This window comes from Antechinus flavipes, chromosome 3, assembly GCF_016432865.1.
Source record: "Antechinus flavipes isolate AdamAnt ecotype Samford, QLD, Australia chromosome 3, AdamAnt_v2, whole genome shotgun sequence".
Taxonomy (NCBI): domain Eukaryota; kingdom Metazoa; phylum Chordata; class Mammalia; order Dasyuromorphia; family Dasyuridae; genus Antechinus; species Antechinus flavipes.
The window spans coordinates 594,330,506-594,351,685 of NC_067400.1; the positions used below are offsets into that span (position 1 = coordinate 594,330,506).

Below are 21,180 nucleotides of genomic sequence, written 5' to 3' on the forward strand. Positions count from 1 at the left end.
TTTATGCCCAAATCATGCACCCATTTTGACATTATTTTGCTTTTGGGGTATGAGATTTGGGTCTATGCTGAGTTTGTGACATATTATTTTCCAGTTTTCCCTGCAATTTTTGTCAGATAGTGAGTTCTTATTCCAGAAGCTGGAGTTTGGAGTTTTTCAAATACTAGATTACTATAGGCTTTGGTTATTGTGTTATGGATATATAATTTATTCCACTGATCTACCATTGCATTTCTTAGCAGTATCAAATGATTTTGATGACCTTTACTTTACAATATAGTTTTAGGTTTGGTACTGCTAAACCATCATCCTTTGTATTTTTATTTTCATTAATTCTCTTGACATTCTTGATCTTTTGTTCTTCCAGATGAATGTTGATATTATTTTTTCTAGTTCAATAAAATAATTTTTGGCAGTTTGATTGGTATGGCATTGAACAAGTAGATCAAATTTAGACAGAATTGTCATTTTTATTATATCAGTTTTGCCTATCCATGAACAATCGATTATTTAGACCTGACTTTATTTGTGTGAGAAGTCTTTGTAATTGTGTTCATATAGTTCTTGGGTTTATCTTGGCAGGTATTTTATTTTGTCTACAGTTATTTTAAATGGAATTTTTCTTTCTATATCTTGCTGATGGGCTTTGTCAGCAATATACAGAAATGTCGATGATTCGTGTGAGTTTATTTTATATCCTGCAACTTTGCTAAAGCTGTGAATTATTTTGAGTAGTTTTTAAATAATTTTCTAAGTATTTCTTCATATCATCTGCCATAGTTTTATTTCTTCATTGAGTCTAATTCCTTTAATTTCTTTTTATTTTCTTATTGCTAAAGCCAACATTTCTAGTACAATGTTAAATAATAGTAGTGATAATGGACATCCTTGTTTCACTCCTGATCTTATTGGAAACACATCCAGCTTCTCTCCATTACAAATAATGTTTGTTGCTGGTTTTAGATGGATAGTGTTTATTATTTTAAGGAAACCTCTCTTTTAATCTTTTAAAAATCTTTTTAATCTTTTAATAGGAATGGTTGCTATATGTTGTTCCTGAGCTTTTTCTTCATCTATTGAGATTATCATATGATTTCTGTTGGTTTTGTTATTGATATGATTGATTATGATAAAAGTTTTCTTGATATTGAACCAGTCCTGCATTTTTGGTATAAATCCCACTTGGTCATAATGTATTATCCTGCTGACAAGTTGTTGTGATCTCTTTGCTAATATTTTATTAAAATTGTTTGCATCAATATTCATTAGAGAGATTGATCTGTAATTTTCTTTCTTTATTGTGTCTCTTCCTGGTTTAGGTATCAGTGTCATATTTGTTTCATAGAAGAAATTTAGCTGGTCTCCTTCTTTACCTACTTTACCAAGTAGTTTACAAAGCACTGGAATTAATTTTTCTTTAAATGTTTGATAGAATTCACTTGTGAATCCATCTGACGCTGGAGATTTTTTCTGAGGTAGTTCATTAATAGTTTGCTCAATTTCTTTTTCTAAAATGGGATTCCATCCACACCTATAGGTGACAGTCTAGGCAAGACAGGGGTTAGAGGCACTTTGAAAGAAAAGACATCACATTTGCCTTAGCTGACAGAGTTGGGAAGCTTGGGAACATTAGATCATCTTTACACCCTGATCTGACTTGGGCTTTTAGGACTATTCCTTACCATTGAAACCATAATCATCTAATTTACCCAACATGTTCCTGCTTCTGTCTGATAAGGATGCAAGGAGAGGATAGCACCAGACCCTACATTTCTCACCCAGCAGTTCACAGAAAGAAGTGCAATGGATATGAAGTCATCCACAACAGCCTGAGCCAACTCACCGATACCCACGATGACAAAGGCAGCCACCCCATTGAGGATACCCAGGTACTGGATTCCAAAAACAACGTGGTAGAGGAACAAGGCAACCAGACAGCTCAGGCCAATGCTGGCGATTCCAAAGAAAGACAGGAACACTGTATGACAAGGCAGAGATGAACAGGTGGGGTGAGGTTTCTGAGGGAAAGAAAGGAGGACTAACTACTGGGCAGGTACTCAACCTATGTTTCCATAAGCACCAAAGACAAGATGTTAACTTACAGAAAGCTGACCCCAACTAAATATGGATCATAAAACATTAGAGCATGAAGGAAATATAACCAACCATTGATTATTTCTCCGTAGAGTGATAGCCCAAATAATCCCACACCCATCTTAGTTAGACTATATAGTCAATGCATTTTTATTATTATTATATTTTTCATCATTCCTAATGAGAAATAGATAGAAACTGTCCTGGGAACATGTCCCTAACTTGCTATTATTCTGATTTTTAATTTAATGTTCTATGGACTACATTGCATAGGTTGACAAAAGATTGCTTTCTGTAACTCAATATGAGTCCTAGGAATGTAAACTCATCTCCAATTCATAGCTTTCAGATATTCAATAATTCTTAAATTATCTTTTACTTCCTTGAGTATATTCTTTCCTCAATACATAGCTAGGGCCAATGTCCTTGACCACTCCTCTTCACCTTGGATCTGAGACCTGGCACTGGGTTGTGAGTGGCAGACCATTTGGGCTATACCCAGCTTGCTCAGAAATCCCTGGAGATCTCTTTTCTGGTTTTTCCTGAGTGATGCAATGTTCTTCCACATAGTACTCTGTCAAAACCCATCTCCAGTGTCTGTAGCTTCTCTGTCTGTCTCCCTAAGCTAAGTGAGTCTGAAAAAAATAATCTGCTGTGATTTCTTGGCTTTTCCAATCAGAAATCAATCTGAGGCATTCTCTAGATCTTTGCTGAAGATGCAGAGAACTAGATTCTAATGCTTCCTCTCATTCTGCCATCTTGGCTTTACCCCACAAGCTCATTTCTATAGGCTTCCTGAATTTATCCTTGATAGCAGACAGGATGATCAAGATAATATGCACTCGTGCTGTTCCCAGAAGGTCCTGATTTGTTCTTCGAGGCCTCTATATTTTTAAAACTTCTCATTATAAGTAGCTTGGAAATTATGAGAATTTGGTATGGCACACTTATTAAAAATGCTGCTGTTACGTTTTTATGGATCAATGTTCTAGCTGGGCAATTGGGGGCAACATATCAGTCTGTGATAATGGCATGGTTCCAGTCCAGTTTATTGGCTGAGTTCTGTTTAGTGGCTGAATTAAAGCTATTTTGAGGTCTATATTTATAGTTCAAAGCTTTGTCATCTGTTTGTCTGTGGAAGATATTGAGCTTTTGTTTTATAATTTCAGGTATCTGCTCATGCCTCGCAAGGTTTTTGTTAAGTGCTAAATGTTTACAGCCTTGGTGATGTGTTATAGTTTCTATTGTTTCCTTGCATCAATTGCATCAATCTACATTGATCAGTATGCCTGATCAGTATGCTTCTTAGGGATAATCCTTCTGTAATTTCTACTGCCAGTGGACTGTTCCTGAATTGCTATCATAAGCTTCTCTATTTCCACAAACAAATCCGCGTGACTCAGTCATTTGTTCCACGCTTCTTTGGTGACACATTGTTGGCTGAGTTCATGCAGATGTTGCCCATGGAGGGCCTGTTGATTCCACTCTTGGATCTTAGCCATTTCACAGTCTCCATCTGGAGGTGAGCTGCTCTCAGTTATATCTGACAAATCCAGCGGGATGTACCTTTTATCAGCCTTCAGGATTGCCTGGTGAACAGATAGCTGTTTGTTCCACAAGAGTTTCTGTAGACTTGTTCTTTCAAAAAACCTATTTATCATGTGCTCTGAGTGACTATCAATTCTCTTTCTCCTTTTTTTTTTTTTAGCTGTTTATCTTTCTATAGATGTCTTAGGGTGATAAGCTCAGAGTTTTGCTAATACCATATGGGTTTTTGTTAGGATACTTTTATCATTAGCATTATTACCACCATCGTCCATATTATAATTTGATCCAGATTCATAACTGCACTGTTATAGAGAACTTAGGATAAGGAATACAGATGAACAACTATTCTTCACTGTTTCAGAGAGGACTGGGCCACTGAAAGATTAAGTGGCTTACAAATAAGTGTCCAAGACTGGACTTGAACCCAGGTCCTGTTGATGACGGGGTTGGATCTCTACATACTGCATCGTCTATAGTGTCATCAGTAATCATTACTTATTGTTATATCATCATATAATAATAATCCCCTTTTTATAGCAGTATGATTTAGTAGATAGCTAAGTGGCACGGTGAGTAGAACACTACGATAGAAGTGAATAGAACAGTGATTAAAGTCAGGAAGACCTGAATTCAAATTAGGCCTCAGACACTTGCTTACTAGTTGTGGGATCCTGTGCAAGTCACTAGACTTCTATTTGCCTGAGTATCTTATTTGCAAAATGAGTATAATAGTAGCACCTACCTCCTAGGGCTGTTGTGATGATCAAATGAGAAAATAATTGTGAAGTGCTTAATACAGAACCTGGCACACAATAAGCACTAAACAGGTATTAACTATTATTATTATTATTAATTATTTTTATTATTATTATCATCAACATCATCATCAAAGGTTTAAAGGTAATGTTCTACAAACCTTAGGAAAAGTACTCAATATCACAAAGCACTTTCTTCTCAGGTTGGTAATGCAGATATTATCTTTATTTTTTTAGAAAAGGAAATTCAAATCTAGCTCTTCCTACATGCTATGCTGCTTCTCAATTGAGATAGCCACTAAGTTTGGGAGTAATAACATCTGATTTGGACTGCAGTTCAATCGCAGTCTACCAGAGTCCCAGGCATATGGGAACCTGGAGAAAATACGAGAGTAGAAAATTGTCCCCAGATAATCCACACAGTGAATAATCCCAAAGCAGATAATGAACAGTTCCTGGAAAGTGATATGGGGATGGAATAACAAATGGTCTATCAGATCAAAAATGGCACAGTGGATAGAGAGGGCTGAGATGAAAGTCTGGAAGACCTCAGTTCAAATATGGCCTCAGATACTAGCTGCATGACCCTGGATATGTCATTTTATCTAAGTGCCCTTAAATATCATTAAGTCAGAGAATTTGCCAGAGCTGGAAGGTTTCATTTTTTAAGACATCGATTGTCAAGGATCTCAGAACTAGACTTTTAAATCTGGAAAGGAACTCAGAACAAAGAATGGAAGAGCTAGAAGGAACTCTGTAATCATAGACTGTAGGAGTTGGAAGAATCACTTCCAACTTTTTAAAAATTATTTTTTATTTTATATATTTATTTTATATATGTTTATTTATTTTTATATATTTTTATATTTATTTATATAGAAATAATTTTATATAAAAATATTTTATATTATTTATATTTATATATAATATAATATTTCATATGTTATTTATATTTACTTAAAATATAAAATGGCAGAATTTTAGGGCTGGAAAGGACTTTAGAACAACCTCACTTCACAGAGGGTCTGGGATTTGGGCAGAAGGAGTGAGGTGAAGAGGAGAAATCTCTAAAATAACTCATATTTCTCAAGTACTTTAAGATTTGTGAAATGTTTTCTTGTACCTTCACAACATAGGTAATGGCAGACAGCATGATTATCTATATTTTACAGATGAGGAACTTGAGCAATCTGGCCAGTGGTCACACAGCAGGGAAGGGGCCAGAAAATCTGGGATTTGAACCTCGATTTGCTCCAAGTCAAATCTTCTTTTTGTTATAACATGCTGGTTCTCTTAACGTTTTTGAGAAGTCATGGGGAACAATCATATTCTTCCCTGTTGGAGTCCCCATTAGAGATGGAATCTACATACAGTTTTTTATTTATTTATCATTTATAATAATCATGATTTAAATATATCATCTAGCTTAACCCTCAAATGTGTATAGTAGGTGTTATTATTATTCTCATTTGCCAGATGAGGAAACTTAGACATTAATATGGTAATTTGCCCAGGATCATAGAGCTAGTATGTGTCAAAGGTGAAATTGGAACTCAGAATTTCCTGACTTCAAACCCAATATCCTATCCTCCGTGCCGTGTTGCCAGCCCAATTATTTGATCCATTTCAGTTACCGATGAAAGAAGATTAAATCCAGAAGTAAGTAAACTTTGTAGACCAGATGGGATGTTCTGTTACTTGTGACCAGATGGTAGAAGGTGAAGGGGGAGGTGGGTAAAGGTAAATTATACCTGAGCAGGAGGTGAGGATGTAGACCAGGGCAGCAATGCAGCTGCTGCTGATGAAGGCCAGGAGCATGTCATTGTTGAAGGTCCTTCGTACCTCATAGTCAAAAAGATCTGTGCCCCATACAGGACTTGGACTTTGCTGGAGGGAGAAAAGAAGATGTTGAGAAAGCAGGACTTGGACCCAACCAACCATGACATAGACGAGATCACCCAGTTATTCTCCATCATAGAGAACCAGGGAACTGCTCCCCTTCTTCACTAGCCATAACCGCTCTATACCTTCCTCTTCCCTCTCCTTCAGCTCCCCATTCTCCTTTCTTTGTAGTTATGGAATTTTAATCAAATTAACTGCCATTGTTCCTGGAAAGGATGTGCCAATCTAGACTCCAACAGTTATATAACTTTCAGACTAAAATGCCCCTCCTTCCTGTCCCCTATGCATGTTGCCTCTCCTTTTACAATGTAATCTCCTTGAGAAGAAAAACTGTTTCCACTTTTTTTACTTGTATCTTTAGAACTTAGGACAGTGCTCAGAACACAGTAAGTAAAAAAGTAAGTTTTACAGTTTCACAGTAAGTGAAATAAATGCATTTCCCTTCCTTCCTTCTTTCATTTCTTCTTTCTTTCCCACTTTCCCTTCATCTTTCCCTCCCTCCTTCCTATCTTCTCTTCTTTCCATCTTTTCTTTCCTTTCTCCCTTCTAAAACTCCCTCCCTCCTTCCTTTCTTCCTTTCATTTATGAGATGAACCCTTGCAATGGATTTAGGTTGGGCATTCATCTCTCCCTTATATATCTTTCCCTTATGATTTAACCACAGCAAAATTTTTCTACCAAACTGAATTCTCCCCATGGGACATCTATTTCTGATTCTCACACCCTAGCTAGCTTAAAGCCCTATGAACAACAACAGCAATAAAAAAATTCAGTGCACTTTGAGACAGCAAACTTTGTGGATTTGTCTAGGCTGTTCTCCTTTTCTGGGAAAAACTCTCTCCTTTCACATCTTTCTGCCTATAAATAATCTTCATTTTCTTCAGGCCCAATTCAAGGTGCTGTCTTTTCCAGGAAGCCTTCCCTGATCACCTTCATTAGAAGCCATGTCTTTTTCCTTGAAGCTCACCTTTACCCCCTCTTCATGCACTGCTCATGTCACAGTCAGTTGCATGTGGCTTGTTTCCCCACAGTGCAGTGTAAGCTCACTGAGATCAGGGACTTTGTCATATTCATTTTTCATATCTCCATAGTACATAGCACAGAGCCTTAGATTTAATAGATGCTTAATCAGTATTTGGTGAATGGATGAAGTTTTGAATCACCCAGCTCACTGCTTCCCTACATTAGCATGAAATGTGAAGAATTGACTATAATTTTCCATCATCCAGAAAAATGGGGTAAATAGACATTTCAAATACAGGGATGAAGATAGCCCAGAAAACCAGAGATGGGAGCTTCCTGATACCAATGGGCCTGTAGTTATACCTTCTGGACCTTTGGGGAGCAGAAGATCTTTGCCCCATGATAAAGCCTTTTATGTACCATCCTGAGATGGGGATCAGAGAGTTATTCACCCATTCAATCAATCAATAAACACTTATTAACTGTCTACAATGTGCAAAAGAACAGAGAGAAAAATCCTACACAATTCTTGCTCTCTGGGGGATTATATTCTCCCGGGATTCTGGATTTAGAGCTGCAGGTACTTTAAAGATCGGTTAGTTCAACCCTCTCGCTTTATTTATGAGAAACAGCCCCAGAGAAGGAAAATGAAGGCTTCCGATGGACATTAAATTGCACAGCTGGATTTAAAACCCAGGACTGCTCCCTCTAATGCAAACACTCTTCCTCCTATCCCTCCTATCTCCCAATAACAAGATAGATGCAGAAGTATTAAGAATAGTTTAAGTGAAGATGGTGAGAGTAAAGAAGAGAGTAAAGAGAGTAAAGGGAGGTAAGGGAATGGGCTAGCTCATAGGACCATAAGTCCTATGGAAAGGATCCCAAAGGTCATCCAGTTCCACCTCTTTTACTTTAGAGATGAGCAGACAGAAGACCAGAGAGATCAAGATGTGCAAGGTCGTCTGGATAGCAGATGGATTTGAACCCAGATCCCGTGACCCCAGATCTATTGGGGCCACATGAGTCATCCCTTCTAATTTACTGCTTCTAACAGTTCCTGTTTGGGAGAGAGGATATGGGATGAGATAAGGCATTTGTGAGCTATCCTAGAAACTCCAGGGAAAAGTGAAGGGAAAGGAGAAAAGAAGGAGGAGGGAGAAGATCCGGTAAATTATCTCCCTTGTCTTCCCCTTGTCTATGGATGGACATTAATGGAGTTCTTGTGTCTGTAAACAATCCAGCAACCTCCACGGCCAATTCTACCTGGAATCTTAATCATTGCTGGTTCTAAGAGGGAGTGACAGGGGCTTGGCCCGGACCCATCCAGAGCCTCCGTTGTGTGATTTAGCAGTCCCGGCGGAGGTCTTTCTGGATAATTAAAGCACACAACAGTAATCCACCATGCTCATCCATTCATTCCTGCTGTCAGGCCGGCCTTTCTCCTTATCCTAGCTAAGGATGCCATTCCTGACATTTCCACCCCTAGGGCCATCTTGCGGTTACCCAGAGACAGAAGGGAGCTGATACCCGAGATCCTAAAAAAAATAATGTTTGTGGGGGGGTTGGGGGTGGAAGGAAGGTCTCAAGGTTCTTTGTGATCTGCTGTTTTCAGCAGTCAGTCAATAAACAATTTCTAGTCTCTCATTAGGTACCAGGTACAATGCTAAGCCCTGGCACAACTATCACCCCACTCCATATACTTGTTCTCCCTCTTCAGGGCTGCTAGAAGCAAGGACGGCCCATGTGGCCCGATAGAAAGACTGGATTTGTCTCGGGAGGTAGCACTCCATTCCACCCCACAATGAGACTTGGTATTCATGTTCAGGTATGGGTTCACAACCTCTGAGTCCTTTTCAGCTCAGAGACTGTGAGATCAACCTTGCCAGTGGCACACGATACCAGGGACCAGAATCTCTTACTTGGTAGCCTCCTTCACATCCCTTCCCACCCCTAGATCCCTAGGATAGAGCCTCTCACCTTGTAGACTGCTTGGCCAACATAGCGACGTAGGTGACCACGAAGCTCTGAAACTTGGTCCTCTGTTCTTCCCAGCGGTCTTCCACAGAATAGTAATTGGGGAGAGGGGCTCCGAACAGGATCTCACTTCGGAGGAGGGAGCTCTTTAGGTTCTCAGCTGACAGACCCTCATCCACGTACCAGTAGAATTCTGGGTGAGTCATGGCCAGCTCTAGGGAACCTGGAGGAACACAGAGACATACGAAGCTAGGACTTGCCCCTTGCCCCAGACCTCTCCTCCTCTGCCTTTGGACTTGACTCAGGATTGTTACAGTGCTAAAAACCCTTGCTTTGGAGCTGTCTCTGAGGCACACCATATGACTTTTAGCAAATCATTTGATCTCCATGGACCTCAGTTTCCTCATCTGTAAAACTGGAGGATTAGCCCAGCTGGCCTCTGAAAACCTCCTGGCTCTCTCTATGACCCTCTCTCTGCCCTGGCTGCACTAGGGACTAATTTGCTATTGGCCCCATGGGTGTCCTTCATCTTCTCTGTTGGTCATGCAGAGGGAGGGACTTCTAGTGCTTTAGAAACTGGCCCAGTCCCTTCATTTTATAAGGAAGGAAACTCAGATCTAGATGAGAAGTAATTTGTCCAAGGTCACACAATTAGTAGTCAACCTGTTTCTCATCAACTCAGACACAGATTCTACCACTGGCTTAGTCTAATAATCCCTCCAAGTCCCAGACCCTCTCCCTCCCCACTTGCTCTCTCCCTTCTTTTCGTTGTCTCCTTTCTCCCACTTTTCTTTCTCCTTATCTCTTTTTCCCTTTCTTTCTCTCTCTTACTGTCTCTGTGTTTTTTTCCTGTCTCTCTCCCTTCATCTTTCCCTCCTTTCCCATTTCCTTTCTCTCTCCTTTTTCTCTCTGCCTCTGTCTGTCTCTCTCTCTCCCTCCCTCCTTTCCCCTTCCCTATCTCTGTCTCTGTCTCTCTCTTCCCTTTGCCCTTCTCTCTCATTTCCCTTTTTTTCTCTCTTATACATCTCTCTCTCCTTCCTCTCCACTCTTGCCCATAGAGATAGTTTAAGGATGACCAGACCTTTAGGATGTCACCTCCAAAAGCCAGGAAGGATTCCAAACCCCCTGAGTGTCCCTCTGTGTATTCACAAGCACTTAGAATCAGAAGACTACCTAGAGTTTTTTAATCCAACCCTCTCTCATCCCTTTTAAGTTAAAGACCGCTCTGGATTTGGAGAAAAAGAATTGGGCTCAAATCTGGGCTCTTACTCCTCCTGTGATTTTAGACAAATCACTCTAACCTGAACACACACTACTGTGTGACTCTGGGCCAGTCATTTAACTATTTAGTACTCCAGGCAACTTTCTAAGATTCTAAATTGCAAGGAACTGCTCTCCCTGCCTTGGTAGAGTTAACTACCTGCCCCTGAGGGAGGTTCCCACACTGATGAAGTCTAGGTCCATTTAACAACAACAGCAGCAGCAAGCCCATAAAATATTTCTTGGGACAAGAACCATATATGTTCTTCCCTGGGGCTTCAGACTCTACCACACCCACCCCCTGCTTCCAGTCCCACCCCCCCCCCTTTGTTCTTACTCCCTCTCCACTCCTTCCATCTCTTCCCTTCCCTAGCTCCCATGGGCCATCACTGTCTCCAGTGCTTCTTGCAGTTCCCTTCCAGCTCTGGCTCCCTTCCTGCTTCCCACATCTTAAAAGGTCCCTTACCTCGGATGTCCGCAAGGTCCTGGCCCATCCCATCATAGTAGATCTTGCCCCCTCTCTCCGTGGGGAAGAAGTAGGTCATCAGGGAGCTGGGTGGGGAACAGTAAGAGTAGGAGCCCAGAGGCAGATCCTTGAGGACCTCATGAGGCTTCCAACAGAACTCCCGGAAGCCAGGATGGTCCATAATCTTTCTTTCAATCTCATGGATGGTGACCAGCCGCTCTGTGGTGAAGATGTTCCTCTCCGTATCACCCCGGGCCAGAAAGATGAGCTCGATGCGCCAGTGGGCGTGGGTCTGGGTATTGGCACTCACATAAGCCCGAGAGTAGTCCCAATGAGAGGTGCCCCTCCGGAGTCTCCCACTCTGATTGGACAGGGACACCCCAAGGGGTGCGGGATCAGGAGGCCGACTTTGGTCGGGTGCGAACCTCAGGGCACCCGGAGCGTCACTCCGATGGCATCTGCTCTGATTGGTGGCGACTTCGTTCTGGGCTCCTGCGTTCCGATCGGCCATCAGGCTCTCCTGCCAGATTTGGGGTCCTGGGCGATGGGACGCCGGGATCGCTCTTCGGAGACGGGCAGCAGGCCGGGAGCTGTTTGCGAGATGGAGCTGCTGCAGCTGCTCAGAGATGAGTCGCTGCAGGGTCTCCGAAGTGAAGTCGGCCAAATCGCGCCGATTGCGTCCCCAGGAACCAAACTGGGACTTCAGGGCCAGGGCCAGGGCATCAAAGCGTTGGGACGCCTCGTGGTTGCGGATCTCGAAGGCATTGTATGAGATGTCGATGTCCAGGGCTGGGTAATGCAAGAACATGACGGCCGCTAGCGCCGTTGGGATGGCACAGCCGAGGAAGAGGACGAGCCCTGCGCAGTATGGGTTGGTGAAGGCCCAGCCCAAGATGTTCCAGAACCCAGAGGCTGGGGGCAAGGTGTGGGGGACCCCGGAATTCCAGCAGCATTGCCTCCTCATCCCAGGACCCGGCTCTTGCTTCTGGGATCCCACAGGAGTTTCTCCTTCTGCCTCCTCTTCTTCCTCATCTAGCCAAGCCTCCTGCAATAGTGGATCATCCTCCATGTCCATTGTCTGCACAAACAAGAAGTGCGGTTGGTGGAAGGTCTGAAATTGGGACTAGCGGCTGGCTAGCCACCTAAAGAGATACCGAAGCCTCCGGCATCTTTCCTGGACACTGGGCACTGCCCTTCCACCCCCTTCTCAAGAAAATGAACAATAAGAACACATTTACCTCTCTGGCCCCACTTTACTATCTGTAAAATGAGAAGGTTGGACTTTTCCATCTCTAAGATCCCTTCTGCCTTGAAATCTTTGACCTTAGGATAACTTTCTTTTCCCAAAGCCCTTTGCCCACTTTGAATTACTGTGATACAGCAAACAGACTCAAAAGTGGATCTGAAGTCAAAATATGTGAGTTTGAACCCGAGTCTTATATCTGCGAGGCTGAGATGTCAGAGTTGGGAAGGACCTGAGGGGACTGTGAGTCCAATCCATAGAATCTCCACTGGTGTCTCTCATAAGAAGTAATCCAGGTTCTACTTGAAGACCTTCAGGGAAGGGGAATGATGGCTCTTCTATAGCTGGAGAGCTTGTTCTACTTACACATGTTGTTTATTCAATCATGTCTAACTCTTTGTGACCCCATTTGGGATCTTCTTGGCAGAGATATTGGAGTGGTTTGCCATTTCCTTCTCTAGCTCATTCTATAGATGGGGAAACTGAGGCAAAGAGGGTCAAGTGACTTGCTTAGGGTCACAAAGCTGGGAAATGTCTGAGGCTAGATTTGAACTCATGAAGATGAGTTTCCTGACTCCAAGCCCAGTGCTCTATGCACTATGGCACTCCCTAGCTGTCCCCATTGTTCTACTTCTTATACCAGTCTAATTATTGCCCTCTTTGCAACTTATACTAATTCCTGGTTCTGTCTCCTGGAGTCAGGCAAAGAAGCTCTGATCCTTCCACATAACAGCTCTGAAGACACTCAGATGAAGTCCCTAAGGCTTATCTTCTCAAAGCAAAACCTCCTCAGTTCCTTAGAATGAGCCTCCTATGGCATGAATACAAGGCCCTTCACTGAGACCCTGGCTGACTCCCCTGAACACACAGCTCTGGATTCTTTTGACAAGGGCTGACGACAACGGATGAGGGATCTTAGGATTTGAGGGCCGTTCACACTTTGGAAATCAGCAAATGCTACAGATTAGAGTTTGGCTTATTGTTGTATTGATTATTCAGACTTAGGAAAGTGATAGAGAAAATGGTGAAACTTAAAAATGTGTCATAGGTACATTGGTTTTCTGAGTGTATATATGTCTAGCACACTGTTGGATCTATAGTCTCTTTATTCCTAGAAGCTAGCCCCCACTTAATTCAACGCATGATCACGTGACATCTGTGTCTATATCTCATGTTACACCCATGAGGGCCATTTCCAGTCATCCCGATTTATATCTGGCCACTGGACCCAGATGGTTCCGGTGACTTTGCACAGCCCTTTATCACTTAAAACCAATTCCCATATGATGGCGTCACCTCCCTGATATCACAGTCTTCTTCAAGAACAAAGGACAAACAACAACTTTTGAGTCACAGTGAGCTTGTGTCCCACAAGACTCTCAGATCTTTCTCAAACTGAGCCATCTTATACTTGAGAAGCTAGCTCCTTGAACTCAAGGTAAAAAATAATCCCCTGTTACATTTCATCTAACTAGATTCAGTCCAATGATTTTTCCTGTCAAGATTACCTTGGATGCTGACTGTCACCCAGTGTGTCAGCTCTCTATCCCTCCTGGCTTGCCGTCTATTTCTCTACTGCAGAACAAGGGGCTTATGTTCCTTCTTCATCTAGATCTCTGATGCCTCTTCTATTTCCAGGTTCTATGATCTCCTTTGATCCTTCAGCAGCTGTATGAGTTCCTCTAAGAGTCAGGCAGGAAAGTATAAGGGGAGCAAAGGGCATGGTGGAGCGGGCCCCCAGAGGGAGAAAAGAGGGGAGAACAGAGAGCAGCAGCACTGGATCCCCTCAATTTGCCAGGGCTAATTCAGAATCTACTCAGAGACCACTGGGCATCCAGGGCCCTGCTCTCCCCCACCTAGCCTGCCCTTCTTTTGGATGAAAATGAGCCATTATCGAGTTAGAGTGTGAGGCAGCGAGATGAGGAAGCTAATTACACCAGACCTGACTAATTAATGCTGACTTTCCGATTAAAATTCTCTAGTGTGCTTCATTTCAATTAGATGTTCCCTTTCTAGGGAAAGGAGGCAGCTGATGGGGAGCATGTGGGGAGAGTCAAAGAAACTAAGAAAGGGCTTAAGAAGGAGAGAGAAAGATTAAGGACTTAAGAGGGGAAGAGAGGAAAGACAAGACTGAGAAAGGGAGAGAGGATTTGAGTGAAGGAGATGAGAAAGCTTGAAAGAAGGATGGAGAATAAGAAAGACACGAATGGGCAGAGTGGAAGAGAGTCCGAGAGGAAAGAGGGAAAGAGGGCACATGAGAGGTTAAAGAGAATTTTTGAGAAGAGATGGAGAAAGAAAGATTTCAAGACACTGCAAAGGGGGAGAGAAAGGGAGAACGAGAGAGATGGAGTGACAGAGACCCAGAGAGAAGAGGAAGAGTAGGAAGAGGGAGAAAGAAAGAGAGAGACAGAGACAGAGCGGAGAGGAGAGACAAAGAGAGAAGAAAAGAGAGGAGAGGAAAGACAGAAACAGAGAGTGGAGAGAAAGAGACAGAGATGAGGAGGAGAAACATATAAAGAGACAGAGACAGACAGAAACAGAGACAGAGAGAAAGAGAAAGACAGAGAGAGAGAAAGAGAGACAGAGGCAAAGGAAACAGAAGAGAAGAGAGACAGCGATAACAAAAGAGAGGACAAGAGAGACAGAAAGACAGAGAGAAGAGAAAATGTGGAGAGACAGACACAAAGACAGAGAGAGAGATACAGAGATAGAGACAAAAGAGAGACAAATAGAGACAGAGAGAAATAGAGAAAGAGACAGACAGAGGCAGAGAGAATTGAGATGGGAGAGTAGAAAAACAGAGGAGATGAAAGGAAAGAAGGGAAGAGGAAAGGAGAAGAGAGCTAGAGAATGGGAAAACCCACCAAATGAGCAGAAAACTTGAAAGGAGGGGACTGGAAGGAGAAAGGAAAAGATTTCTGTAATAGGCAATATTCCTATGGACAAAATCATTAATCTTCATATTTTAATACCTTTAGGCAAAGCTTTCAAAGAGGAGGCTAACTGTTGGGAAAGCCCCTTGCTATTCTAAATATTCTTGATATTCTAAAAAGCCACCTCTTTCAAAGCAGCCCCCTGCTCTACTTGTTGGGGAACTCAAACCTTCTGGTGAGGGGGTGGCTACATGACAAATGCTGCCCAGACCACAGTGGTTAGACACATCCTTGGGAGTAGGGAGCATGGGAAGAAGGAGGAAACCACTTCCCTAACCAGGATCCTCCACAGACTCCAGCAGGGGCTTGCAGCCCTTTGGTCTGTCTTGCTTCACTGGATAATGGAGGTTCCCTACCCCAGCTTTCTACTCACCTATCTAGTTGGGACCATTGCATCTCCCAGCACCATGTTCCTTGGTATCAATATGTGCAATAAAACTCATAGCTGTATAAAGTTTTATGGTTAAATCCAATCATCAGCAGGCCTTTATAAAGCACCTACTGTGTTCCCTTTCAGGTGGCACCATATGCCTTGATATCAGTGTGTGCAATAAAACTCATAGCTGTACAAAATTTTATGGTTAAACCCAATCAATCAGCAGGCCTTTAATAAGCACCTACTGTGTCCCTCTCAGGTGGTACCATGTACCAAGGTACATGTGTGTGCAATAAAACTCATAGCTGTATAAAGTTTTATGGTTAAACCCAATCATCAGCAGGCTTTTATTAAACACCTACTGTGTCCCTCTCTCTACTAGATACTCAAGATATAAAGACAAAAATTATTCAGGTATTGTCCTCCTCAAGGCACTTACAGTTTATTAGGAGAAAATACACATATTCATAAGTAGAAAACTGATAACGGTTAATTTGGAAGGATTATGAGTATTTCTCAGTCTCGGTTTCCATCAGTAAAATGATGGTAACAATAATATCTCTCCCACAGGGCTGTGTGAGAATCAAGTGAGATAACATGAAGCACTCTGTAAAGCTTAGAGTGTTATATAAATACTATTATTATTATTATTATTTCAATTAGGAAAAGTATTGAGCTGAGCCTTGAAAGGAGCTCAGGAGTCTAAGAGGCAGAGGTGAGGGAGCATGCACCAAACATGGAGGACAGCAAAGGGATGGAGATGAAAGGTGGAACATTGTGCACAAGAAACATCAGAAAGATCAATATGTCTGGACCAAAGAGCACCCGAAGGGGAATTGTGTATAGTTAACCCAGAAAGGAAGGGTGGAGCCATGTTGTAGAGAGCTTTGTGTTCCAAATAGGAGATTTTATTCAATCCTATAACTAATAGGAAGCTACTGAAGTTTATTGAGCAGAGGAGGGACATGATCAGATGTGGAACACTCTGACATTTATAAGGACAATGCATTGGAGAGATAGAGAGAGATCTGAGCCAAGGAGACCTTTTCATTTGAACAACCTTACAAGGTCAATAGGAAAGATATCATTGCCCTAATTTTATAAATGACTCCTCCTCCTCTCCCCCCTCTTCCCCCTCCTCTTCTTCCTACCTTTCCTCTTCTTCCTCCTCTCCTCCTTTTCATCTTCCTCTTCCTCCTCCTCCCCTTCCTCTTTCTCTTCCTCTTTTTCTCTTCTTCCTATTCCTCCTCTTATTCTTATTCTTCTTCCTCTTCCTTCTTCTCCACCTCCTTTTCCTTTCCTCCTCCTCTTGTCATTATTCTTCTCCTCCTCCTCTTCTTCCTTTCTTTTCTCCTCCTCCTCCTCCCCCTCCATTTTCTCCTTGTCTCCTCCTCCTCCTTCCATCCTCCTCTTCCTTCTACTTTTAACTGACACCAAAATGGCCCTTTGTTAGTAAAGTACTTCTTATAACATTATTTGCTTTTATCCTCACAACAACCATGTCAACAATCCAATGCCATAGGTATTTTTATCCCCATTCTGTGGATGAAAAAACTGAAAAGAGATTACAGCTAATATCGGTCAGAAGTTGAGATTAGAACTCAGGCCTCTCCTGACTCTGGGTCTAGCAGTCTATTACATCATTTTGAATCTCTTACAGATAAAGAAACTGAGGTGTTGAGCTTTATTTCACCTAGGAGGAGTAGCAGAAATACTGTTGAGCTTAGAATTAAGAAGCCTTGAATTCAAATCCTACTTCAGAGACTCATTAGGTTGTGTGATCTGGATAAGTCACTTAACTTTTCTCAGCCTCAGTTTCCTCATCTATAAAATAGGCTGTTGTGAAAATCAATTGAGATAACACAAAATACTTTGCAAAACTTTAAAGTAAAATATAAATGCTATTATTGTGATTTCAATTAGATGTTCTTCTAGGGAAGGGAGAAAGCTGCTGAAAAAGAGAAGTGGGAAAAAGAGATGGATTTATAGAATGTAGATTGGAAGATACTTCAGAATCCATCTAGTCCAGTCATTTTTTAAACAGTTGAGATAACTGGGGTTCAAATGATGAAGTTTCAGGACTGAAAAATTCAAACCAAGATCAAGTGTTCTTGCCACTACATTAAAGATCACGGAGGTAATAAGTATCAGGGCTAAAACTTATTTCTTCTGACTCCTGCTTCTGAGTTTAGGCAGATGTTGCTCAAATGTGTCAGGTAGCAGAAAGTAGGAAGAAGTTGTGGAAACTTCATCCTGACAGTAGTGGATTATTAGGAACCTGGAGTAGATATGGTAGCAGGGGAGCCAAGGGGATGAAATCCATGGTTTTTATGGGTACTTTTCCCTTCCCCTCCCATCACTGCTTTTCTCTTCCCAAGGTCCCCTGAACATTGGCTCTGATATTCTGCTTTCCAATTCCCCATTCGAACAGCAGCATACTCTATCTTCCTTGGGTCTACCATGGCCTTTTTGAGCAACCAAGGGAGAAACCCACACTCCTGTTCATCTTTTAGCAAAGCCCTCTCTTTTTTAGAACATTGAACTCACAAGGAAGTCAGTAGAAAACCCACCTCAAATGTTTGCTACAGGTGTGTGACCAATGACAAGTCAACTCATGGTACCCCATTAGAAAATGCTTGTAGCATGGGCCTTAGTACTGTTGGCTTCCGTACTAAAATACTGTAATGATTACATGAGAATTAAATGTTTTGAAAATCTTAAAGTACTATGTAAAAGCTATCAATTATTAGTAAAGTACTTTACATATACTAGGCATTTATTATTATATTTGTTGAATAATAATAGTAATAACCAGCATTTATATAGTGCTTTAATGTTTGTAAAGCACTTTTAAAAGGTATCTCATTTGTTGTTCACAAGAGCACTAGAAAATAAATGCTAGTTATTAGTTTCCTATTTTACTGATGAGGAAACTGAGGTATTAAGTGACTTGCACAAAATCACACAGATAATAAGTATGTAAGACAGGATTTGAATTCAGAAATTTCTGATTCCAAGTCCAATGCTCTAGCCACTATGCTATGTGGCCGCAATTACAATAACCAACATTTCTATAGTGCTATTTAAAGTTTGTGAAGCATTTAACAAACACTTTCACCCATGAGGACTAATAAAGGTATTATTTTTCTTTTACAGATCCTCATCTGACCACTAAGGTTCAGAAAAGTTACTACTTTGCCAGAAGCAAACAAATAGTAAGTGGTAAAGGCAGGATTTGAATCCTCATCTTCCTGTCTACACTCTTGAACTTGAAATACTATACCGCTTAATGAAATCATAGAAAGCAAATTATAACACATATTGATTCATAGAAAGCAAATTATAACACATATTGAGTCATACTTGAAGATTTCCAAAGCGCCCTTTTTATAACAACCTTGTATTAATACAAATGCTATTATTAACATTTTACAGATGAGGAAACTGAGGCTGAAAGGAGATAAGCTAACGCTGACTTTTGAACCTGTAGGGTTTTGACACTAATCTCAGTCCCATTCTATTCTACTTCCTATGTAATGCTATATGGGAAGCCATGAGGATCTTGGGGCTTAGGGGGACTTGTGGGAAGCCCCCCTAAAGGGAAAAACAAACAGAAATAAGATGAGTCCATATTTCAAAAGCAGAGGTCTGGGCCCAGACAGCCCCATTTGTGTTTAGGCTTCCTGGCCCAGCAGGCAAGACACACCACAGAGAGGCTGGTTTGTTTTTCTTGCTCTTAAAATGACAAGAATTGATTAGTGTAATGCAGCAACAGAGGGACCCAAACAGGACTAAGTGATGCCTGCTGCTGTGTGTTTAAACACTGAGGCTGAAAGCAACTGGGGATTACTTGAAAAGAGGGGTGGGTTCAAGAAGCAGAGGAGATTTTGTGGGGGACAGAGTAAGAACAGCTCTCCCTTAGACTCTGCTCTTACCAACCAATTTTTCCCTCCCCTCAGACCTGCTCTGAGGTATCTAGCATTGAACTGAGTCAGCACTCAGTGGCTTTAGGCAAAGTGCTTTTGATACCTCAGTTTCTCTATCTGTAAAATTAATACACCCCAATCCTGCATATCCGATTATTTTGAGCGTTTCATAAATCTCAGAGCAGGAGAAACAGAATTGTTACAGGTTAATAAAAAGAACCATGGATTTTGCATTAGATCATATGCCACTCTTGGGAGAGTGAACCCCAGGTTTGTGGGGAAGGTGTCTTGCTGTTTCTTTGCTTGCTCTTAAACTTCAATAAAGTCTTTTGCTTTGAGCTAATTGTGCCCTCCGGCTGACTATTGGAAAGTGAACACATTGGTGGGGGTTTATGAGCTGCAGCTTTAAGGGAATCAGAACCACAGAAGCCGGGGTAGTTCTCTCCTGTGTAGGGTCGGACTCATCGTGTGAGGTGTTTCCTCACCTGGAAAATGAGAAGATGACATATCGGGGAATGGCTACATAAACAGTGCACATAATGGAATCCTATATCCCAGAAACCCAAAGAAACACAGGGCAATCTGTATGAACCGATGAAGGGTAAAAACCCATCATAACAAACTAGAAAAAGAATATACACAAGGATTCCATCAATAAATTGAGGCAGGCAGGTGGGGAGGGGGATAGAGTGTTGGACCCAGAAGCAGGTAATTCTGAGTTCAGATCTGGCCTCGGACACTTACTAGTTGTGGGATTTTGAGCAAATTCACTTAATCTCTGCCTGCATTAGTTTCTTCATCTGTAGAATGGGAGAAATACTAGCACTTCACTCCCAGGGTGGTGGTGAGCATCAAATGAAACAATATTTGTAAAGTGCTATTATCATTAATATGAGTAAGAGGATTCTCAACTCCACGTAACTGAATGTAACTGAAATACCAACAATAGTATTGGAAAATGAAAAGGGAAAATGTACATTTTGTCAGATACTGACGCTCAACAGGCAGAATATATAGAATACTGAGCATGTGCTCAGAATGACCTGGGCTTGAATCTCACAATCAATATTTATTAGCTGTATGACCTTTACCAACCTCTTTCTGCCTCAGTTTTCCCATCTGTAAAATGAGGGGATTAAACTCTGTGGCTTCTCAGATTCCTTCCAACTCTACATTTATTATTCTGGAATGTGACTAAAAGCACTTTTCTTTAATTTTCTTTGTTACAAGAGTGAGTAATTTCCAGAAACGACTTGCGTAGAAATAAAAATACATCACTAAAACTTATTTTTAAAGTGATTTTTAAAAGAGAGTGGGCTGAAATAAATCTTTCCAACCGAAGATCTCTAAATGGCCTTTTTAATCTTTGTCTCTTTTCAATACTCTTCCCTGGGTTTTGGAGTAGTCTGGTGGGAGGTAAGGAGATGGAGGAGTTGATCTTTGGAGATCGCTCCAGGCTCAATAATTCTTTTCCTACCGAAGATGAGCAGATGGATTTTAGGTTGGGAAGACAACCAGATAGGTGGGAAGTCCTGCAGCCTTTATAAAACCTAGGCTCTGTTTAGAGAGGTACTCAAACTTTTTAAATAGGGGGAGTACTTCACTGTTCCTCAGACTGTTGGGGGGCCGGACTATAGTAAAGACAAAAACTTTGTTTTGTGGGCCTTTAAATAAACTTCATAGCCCTGGGTGAGGGGGATAAACATCCTCAGCTGCTGCATCTGGCCCGCGGGCCGTAGT

The 21,180-nt window shown here is 41.6% G+C and overlaps 1 protein-coding gene across 1 annotated transcript in view; it reads right to left on the bottom strand.

Annotated features, from left to right (window-relative positions):
• The window catches only part of DISP3 (dispatched RND transporter family member 3), a 76,609-nt gene that overhangs the window by 29,303 nt on the left and 26,126 nt on the right, over positions 1–21,180 (bottom strand). The window contains 5 exon segments of the mRNA XM_051988564.1: positions 1,844–1,978; positions 6,149–6,265; positions 6,268–6,284; positions 9,240–9,459; positions 10,963–12,040. Of these exon segments, the coding sequence (XP_051844524.1) occupies positions 1,844–1,978; positions 6,149–6,265; positions 6,268–6,284; positions 9,240–9,459; positions 10,963–12,037 (1,564 nt within the window). The 5' untranslated portion in view covers positions 12,038–12,040.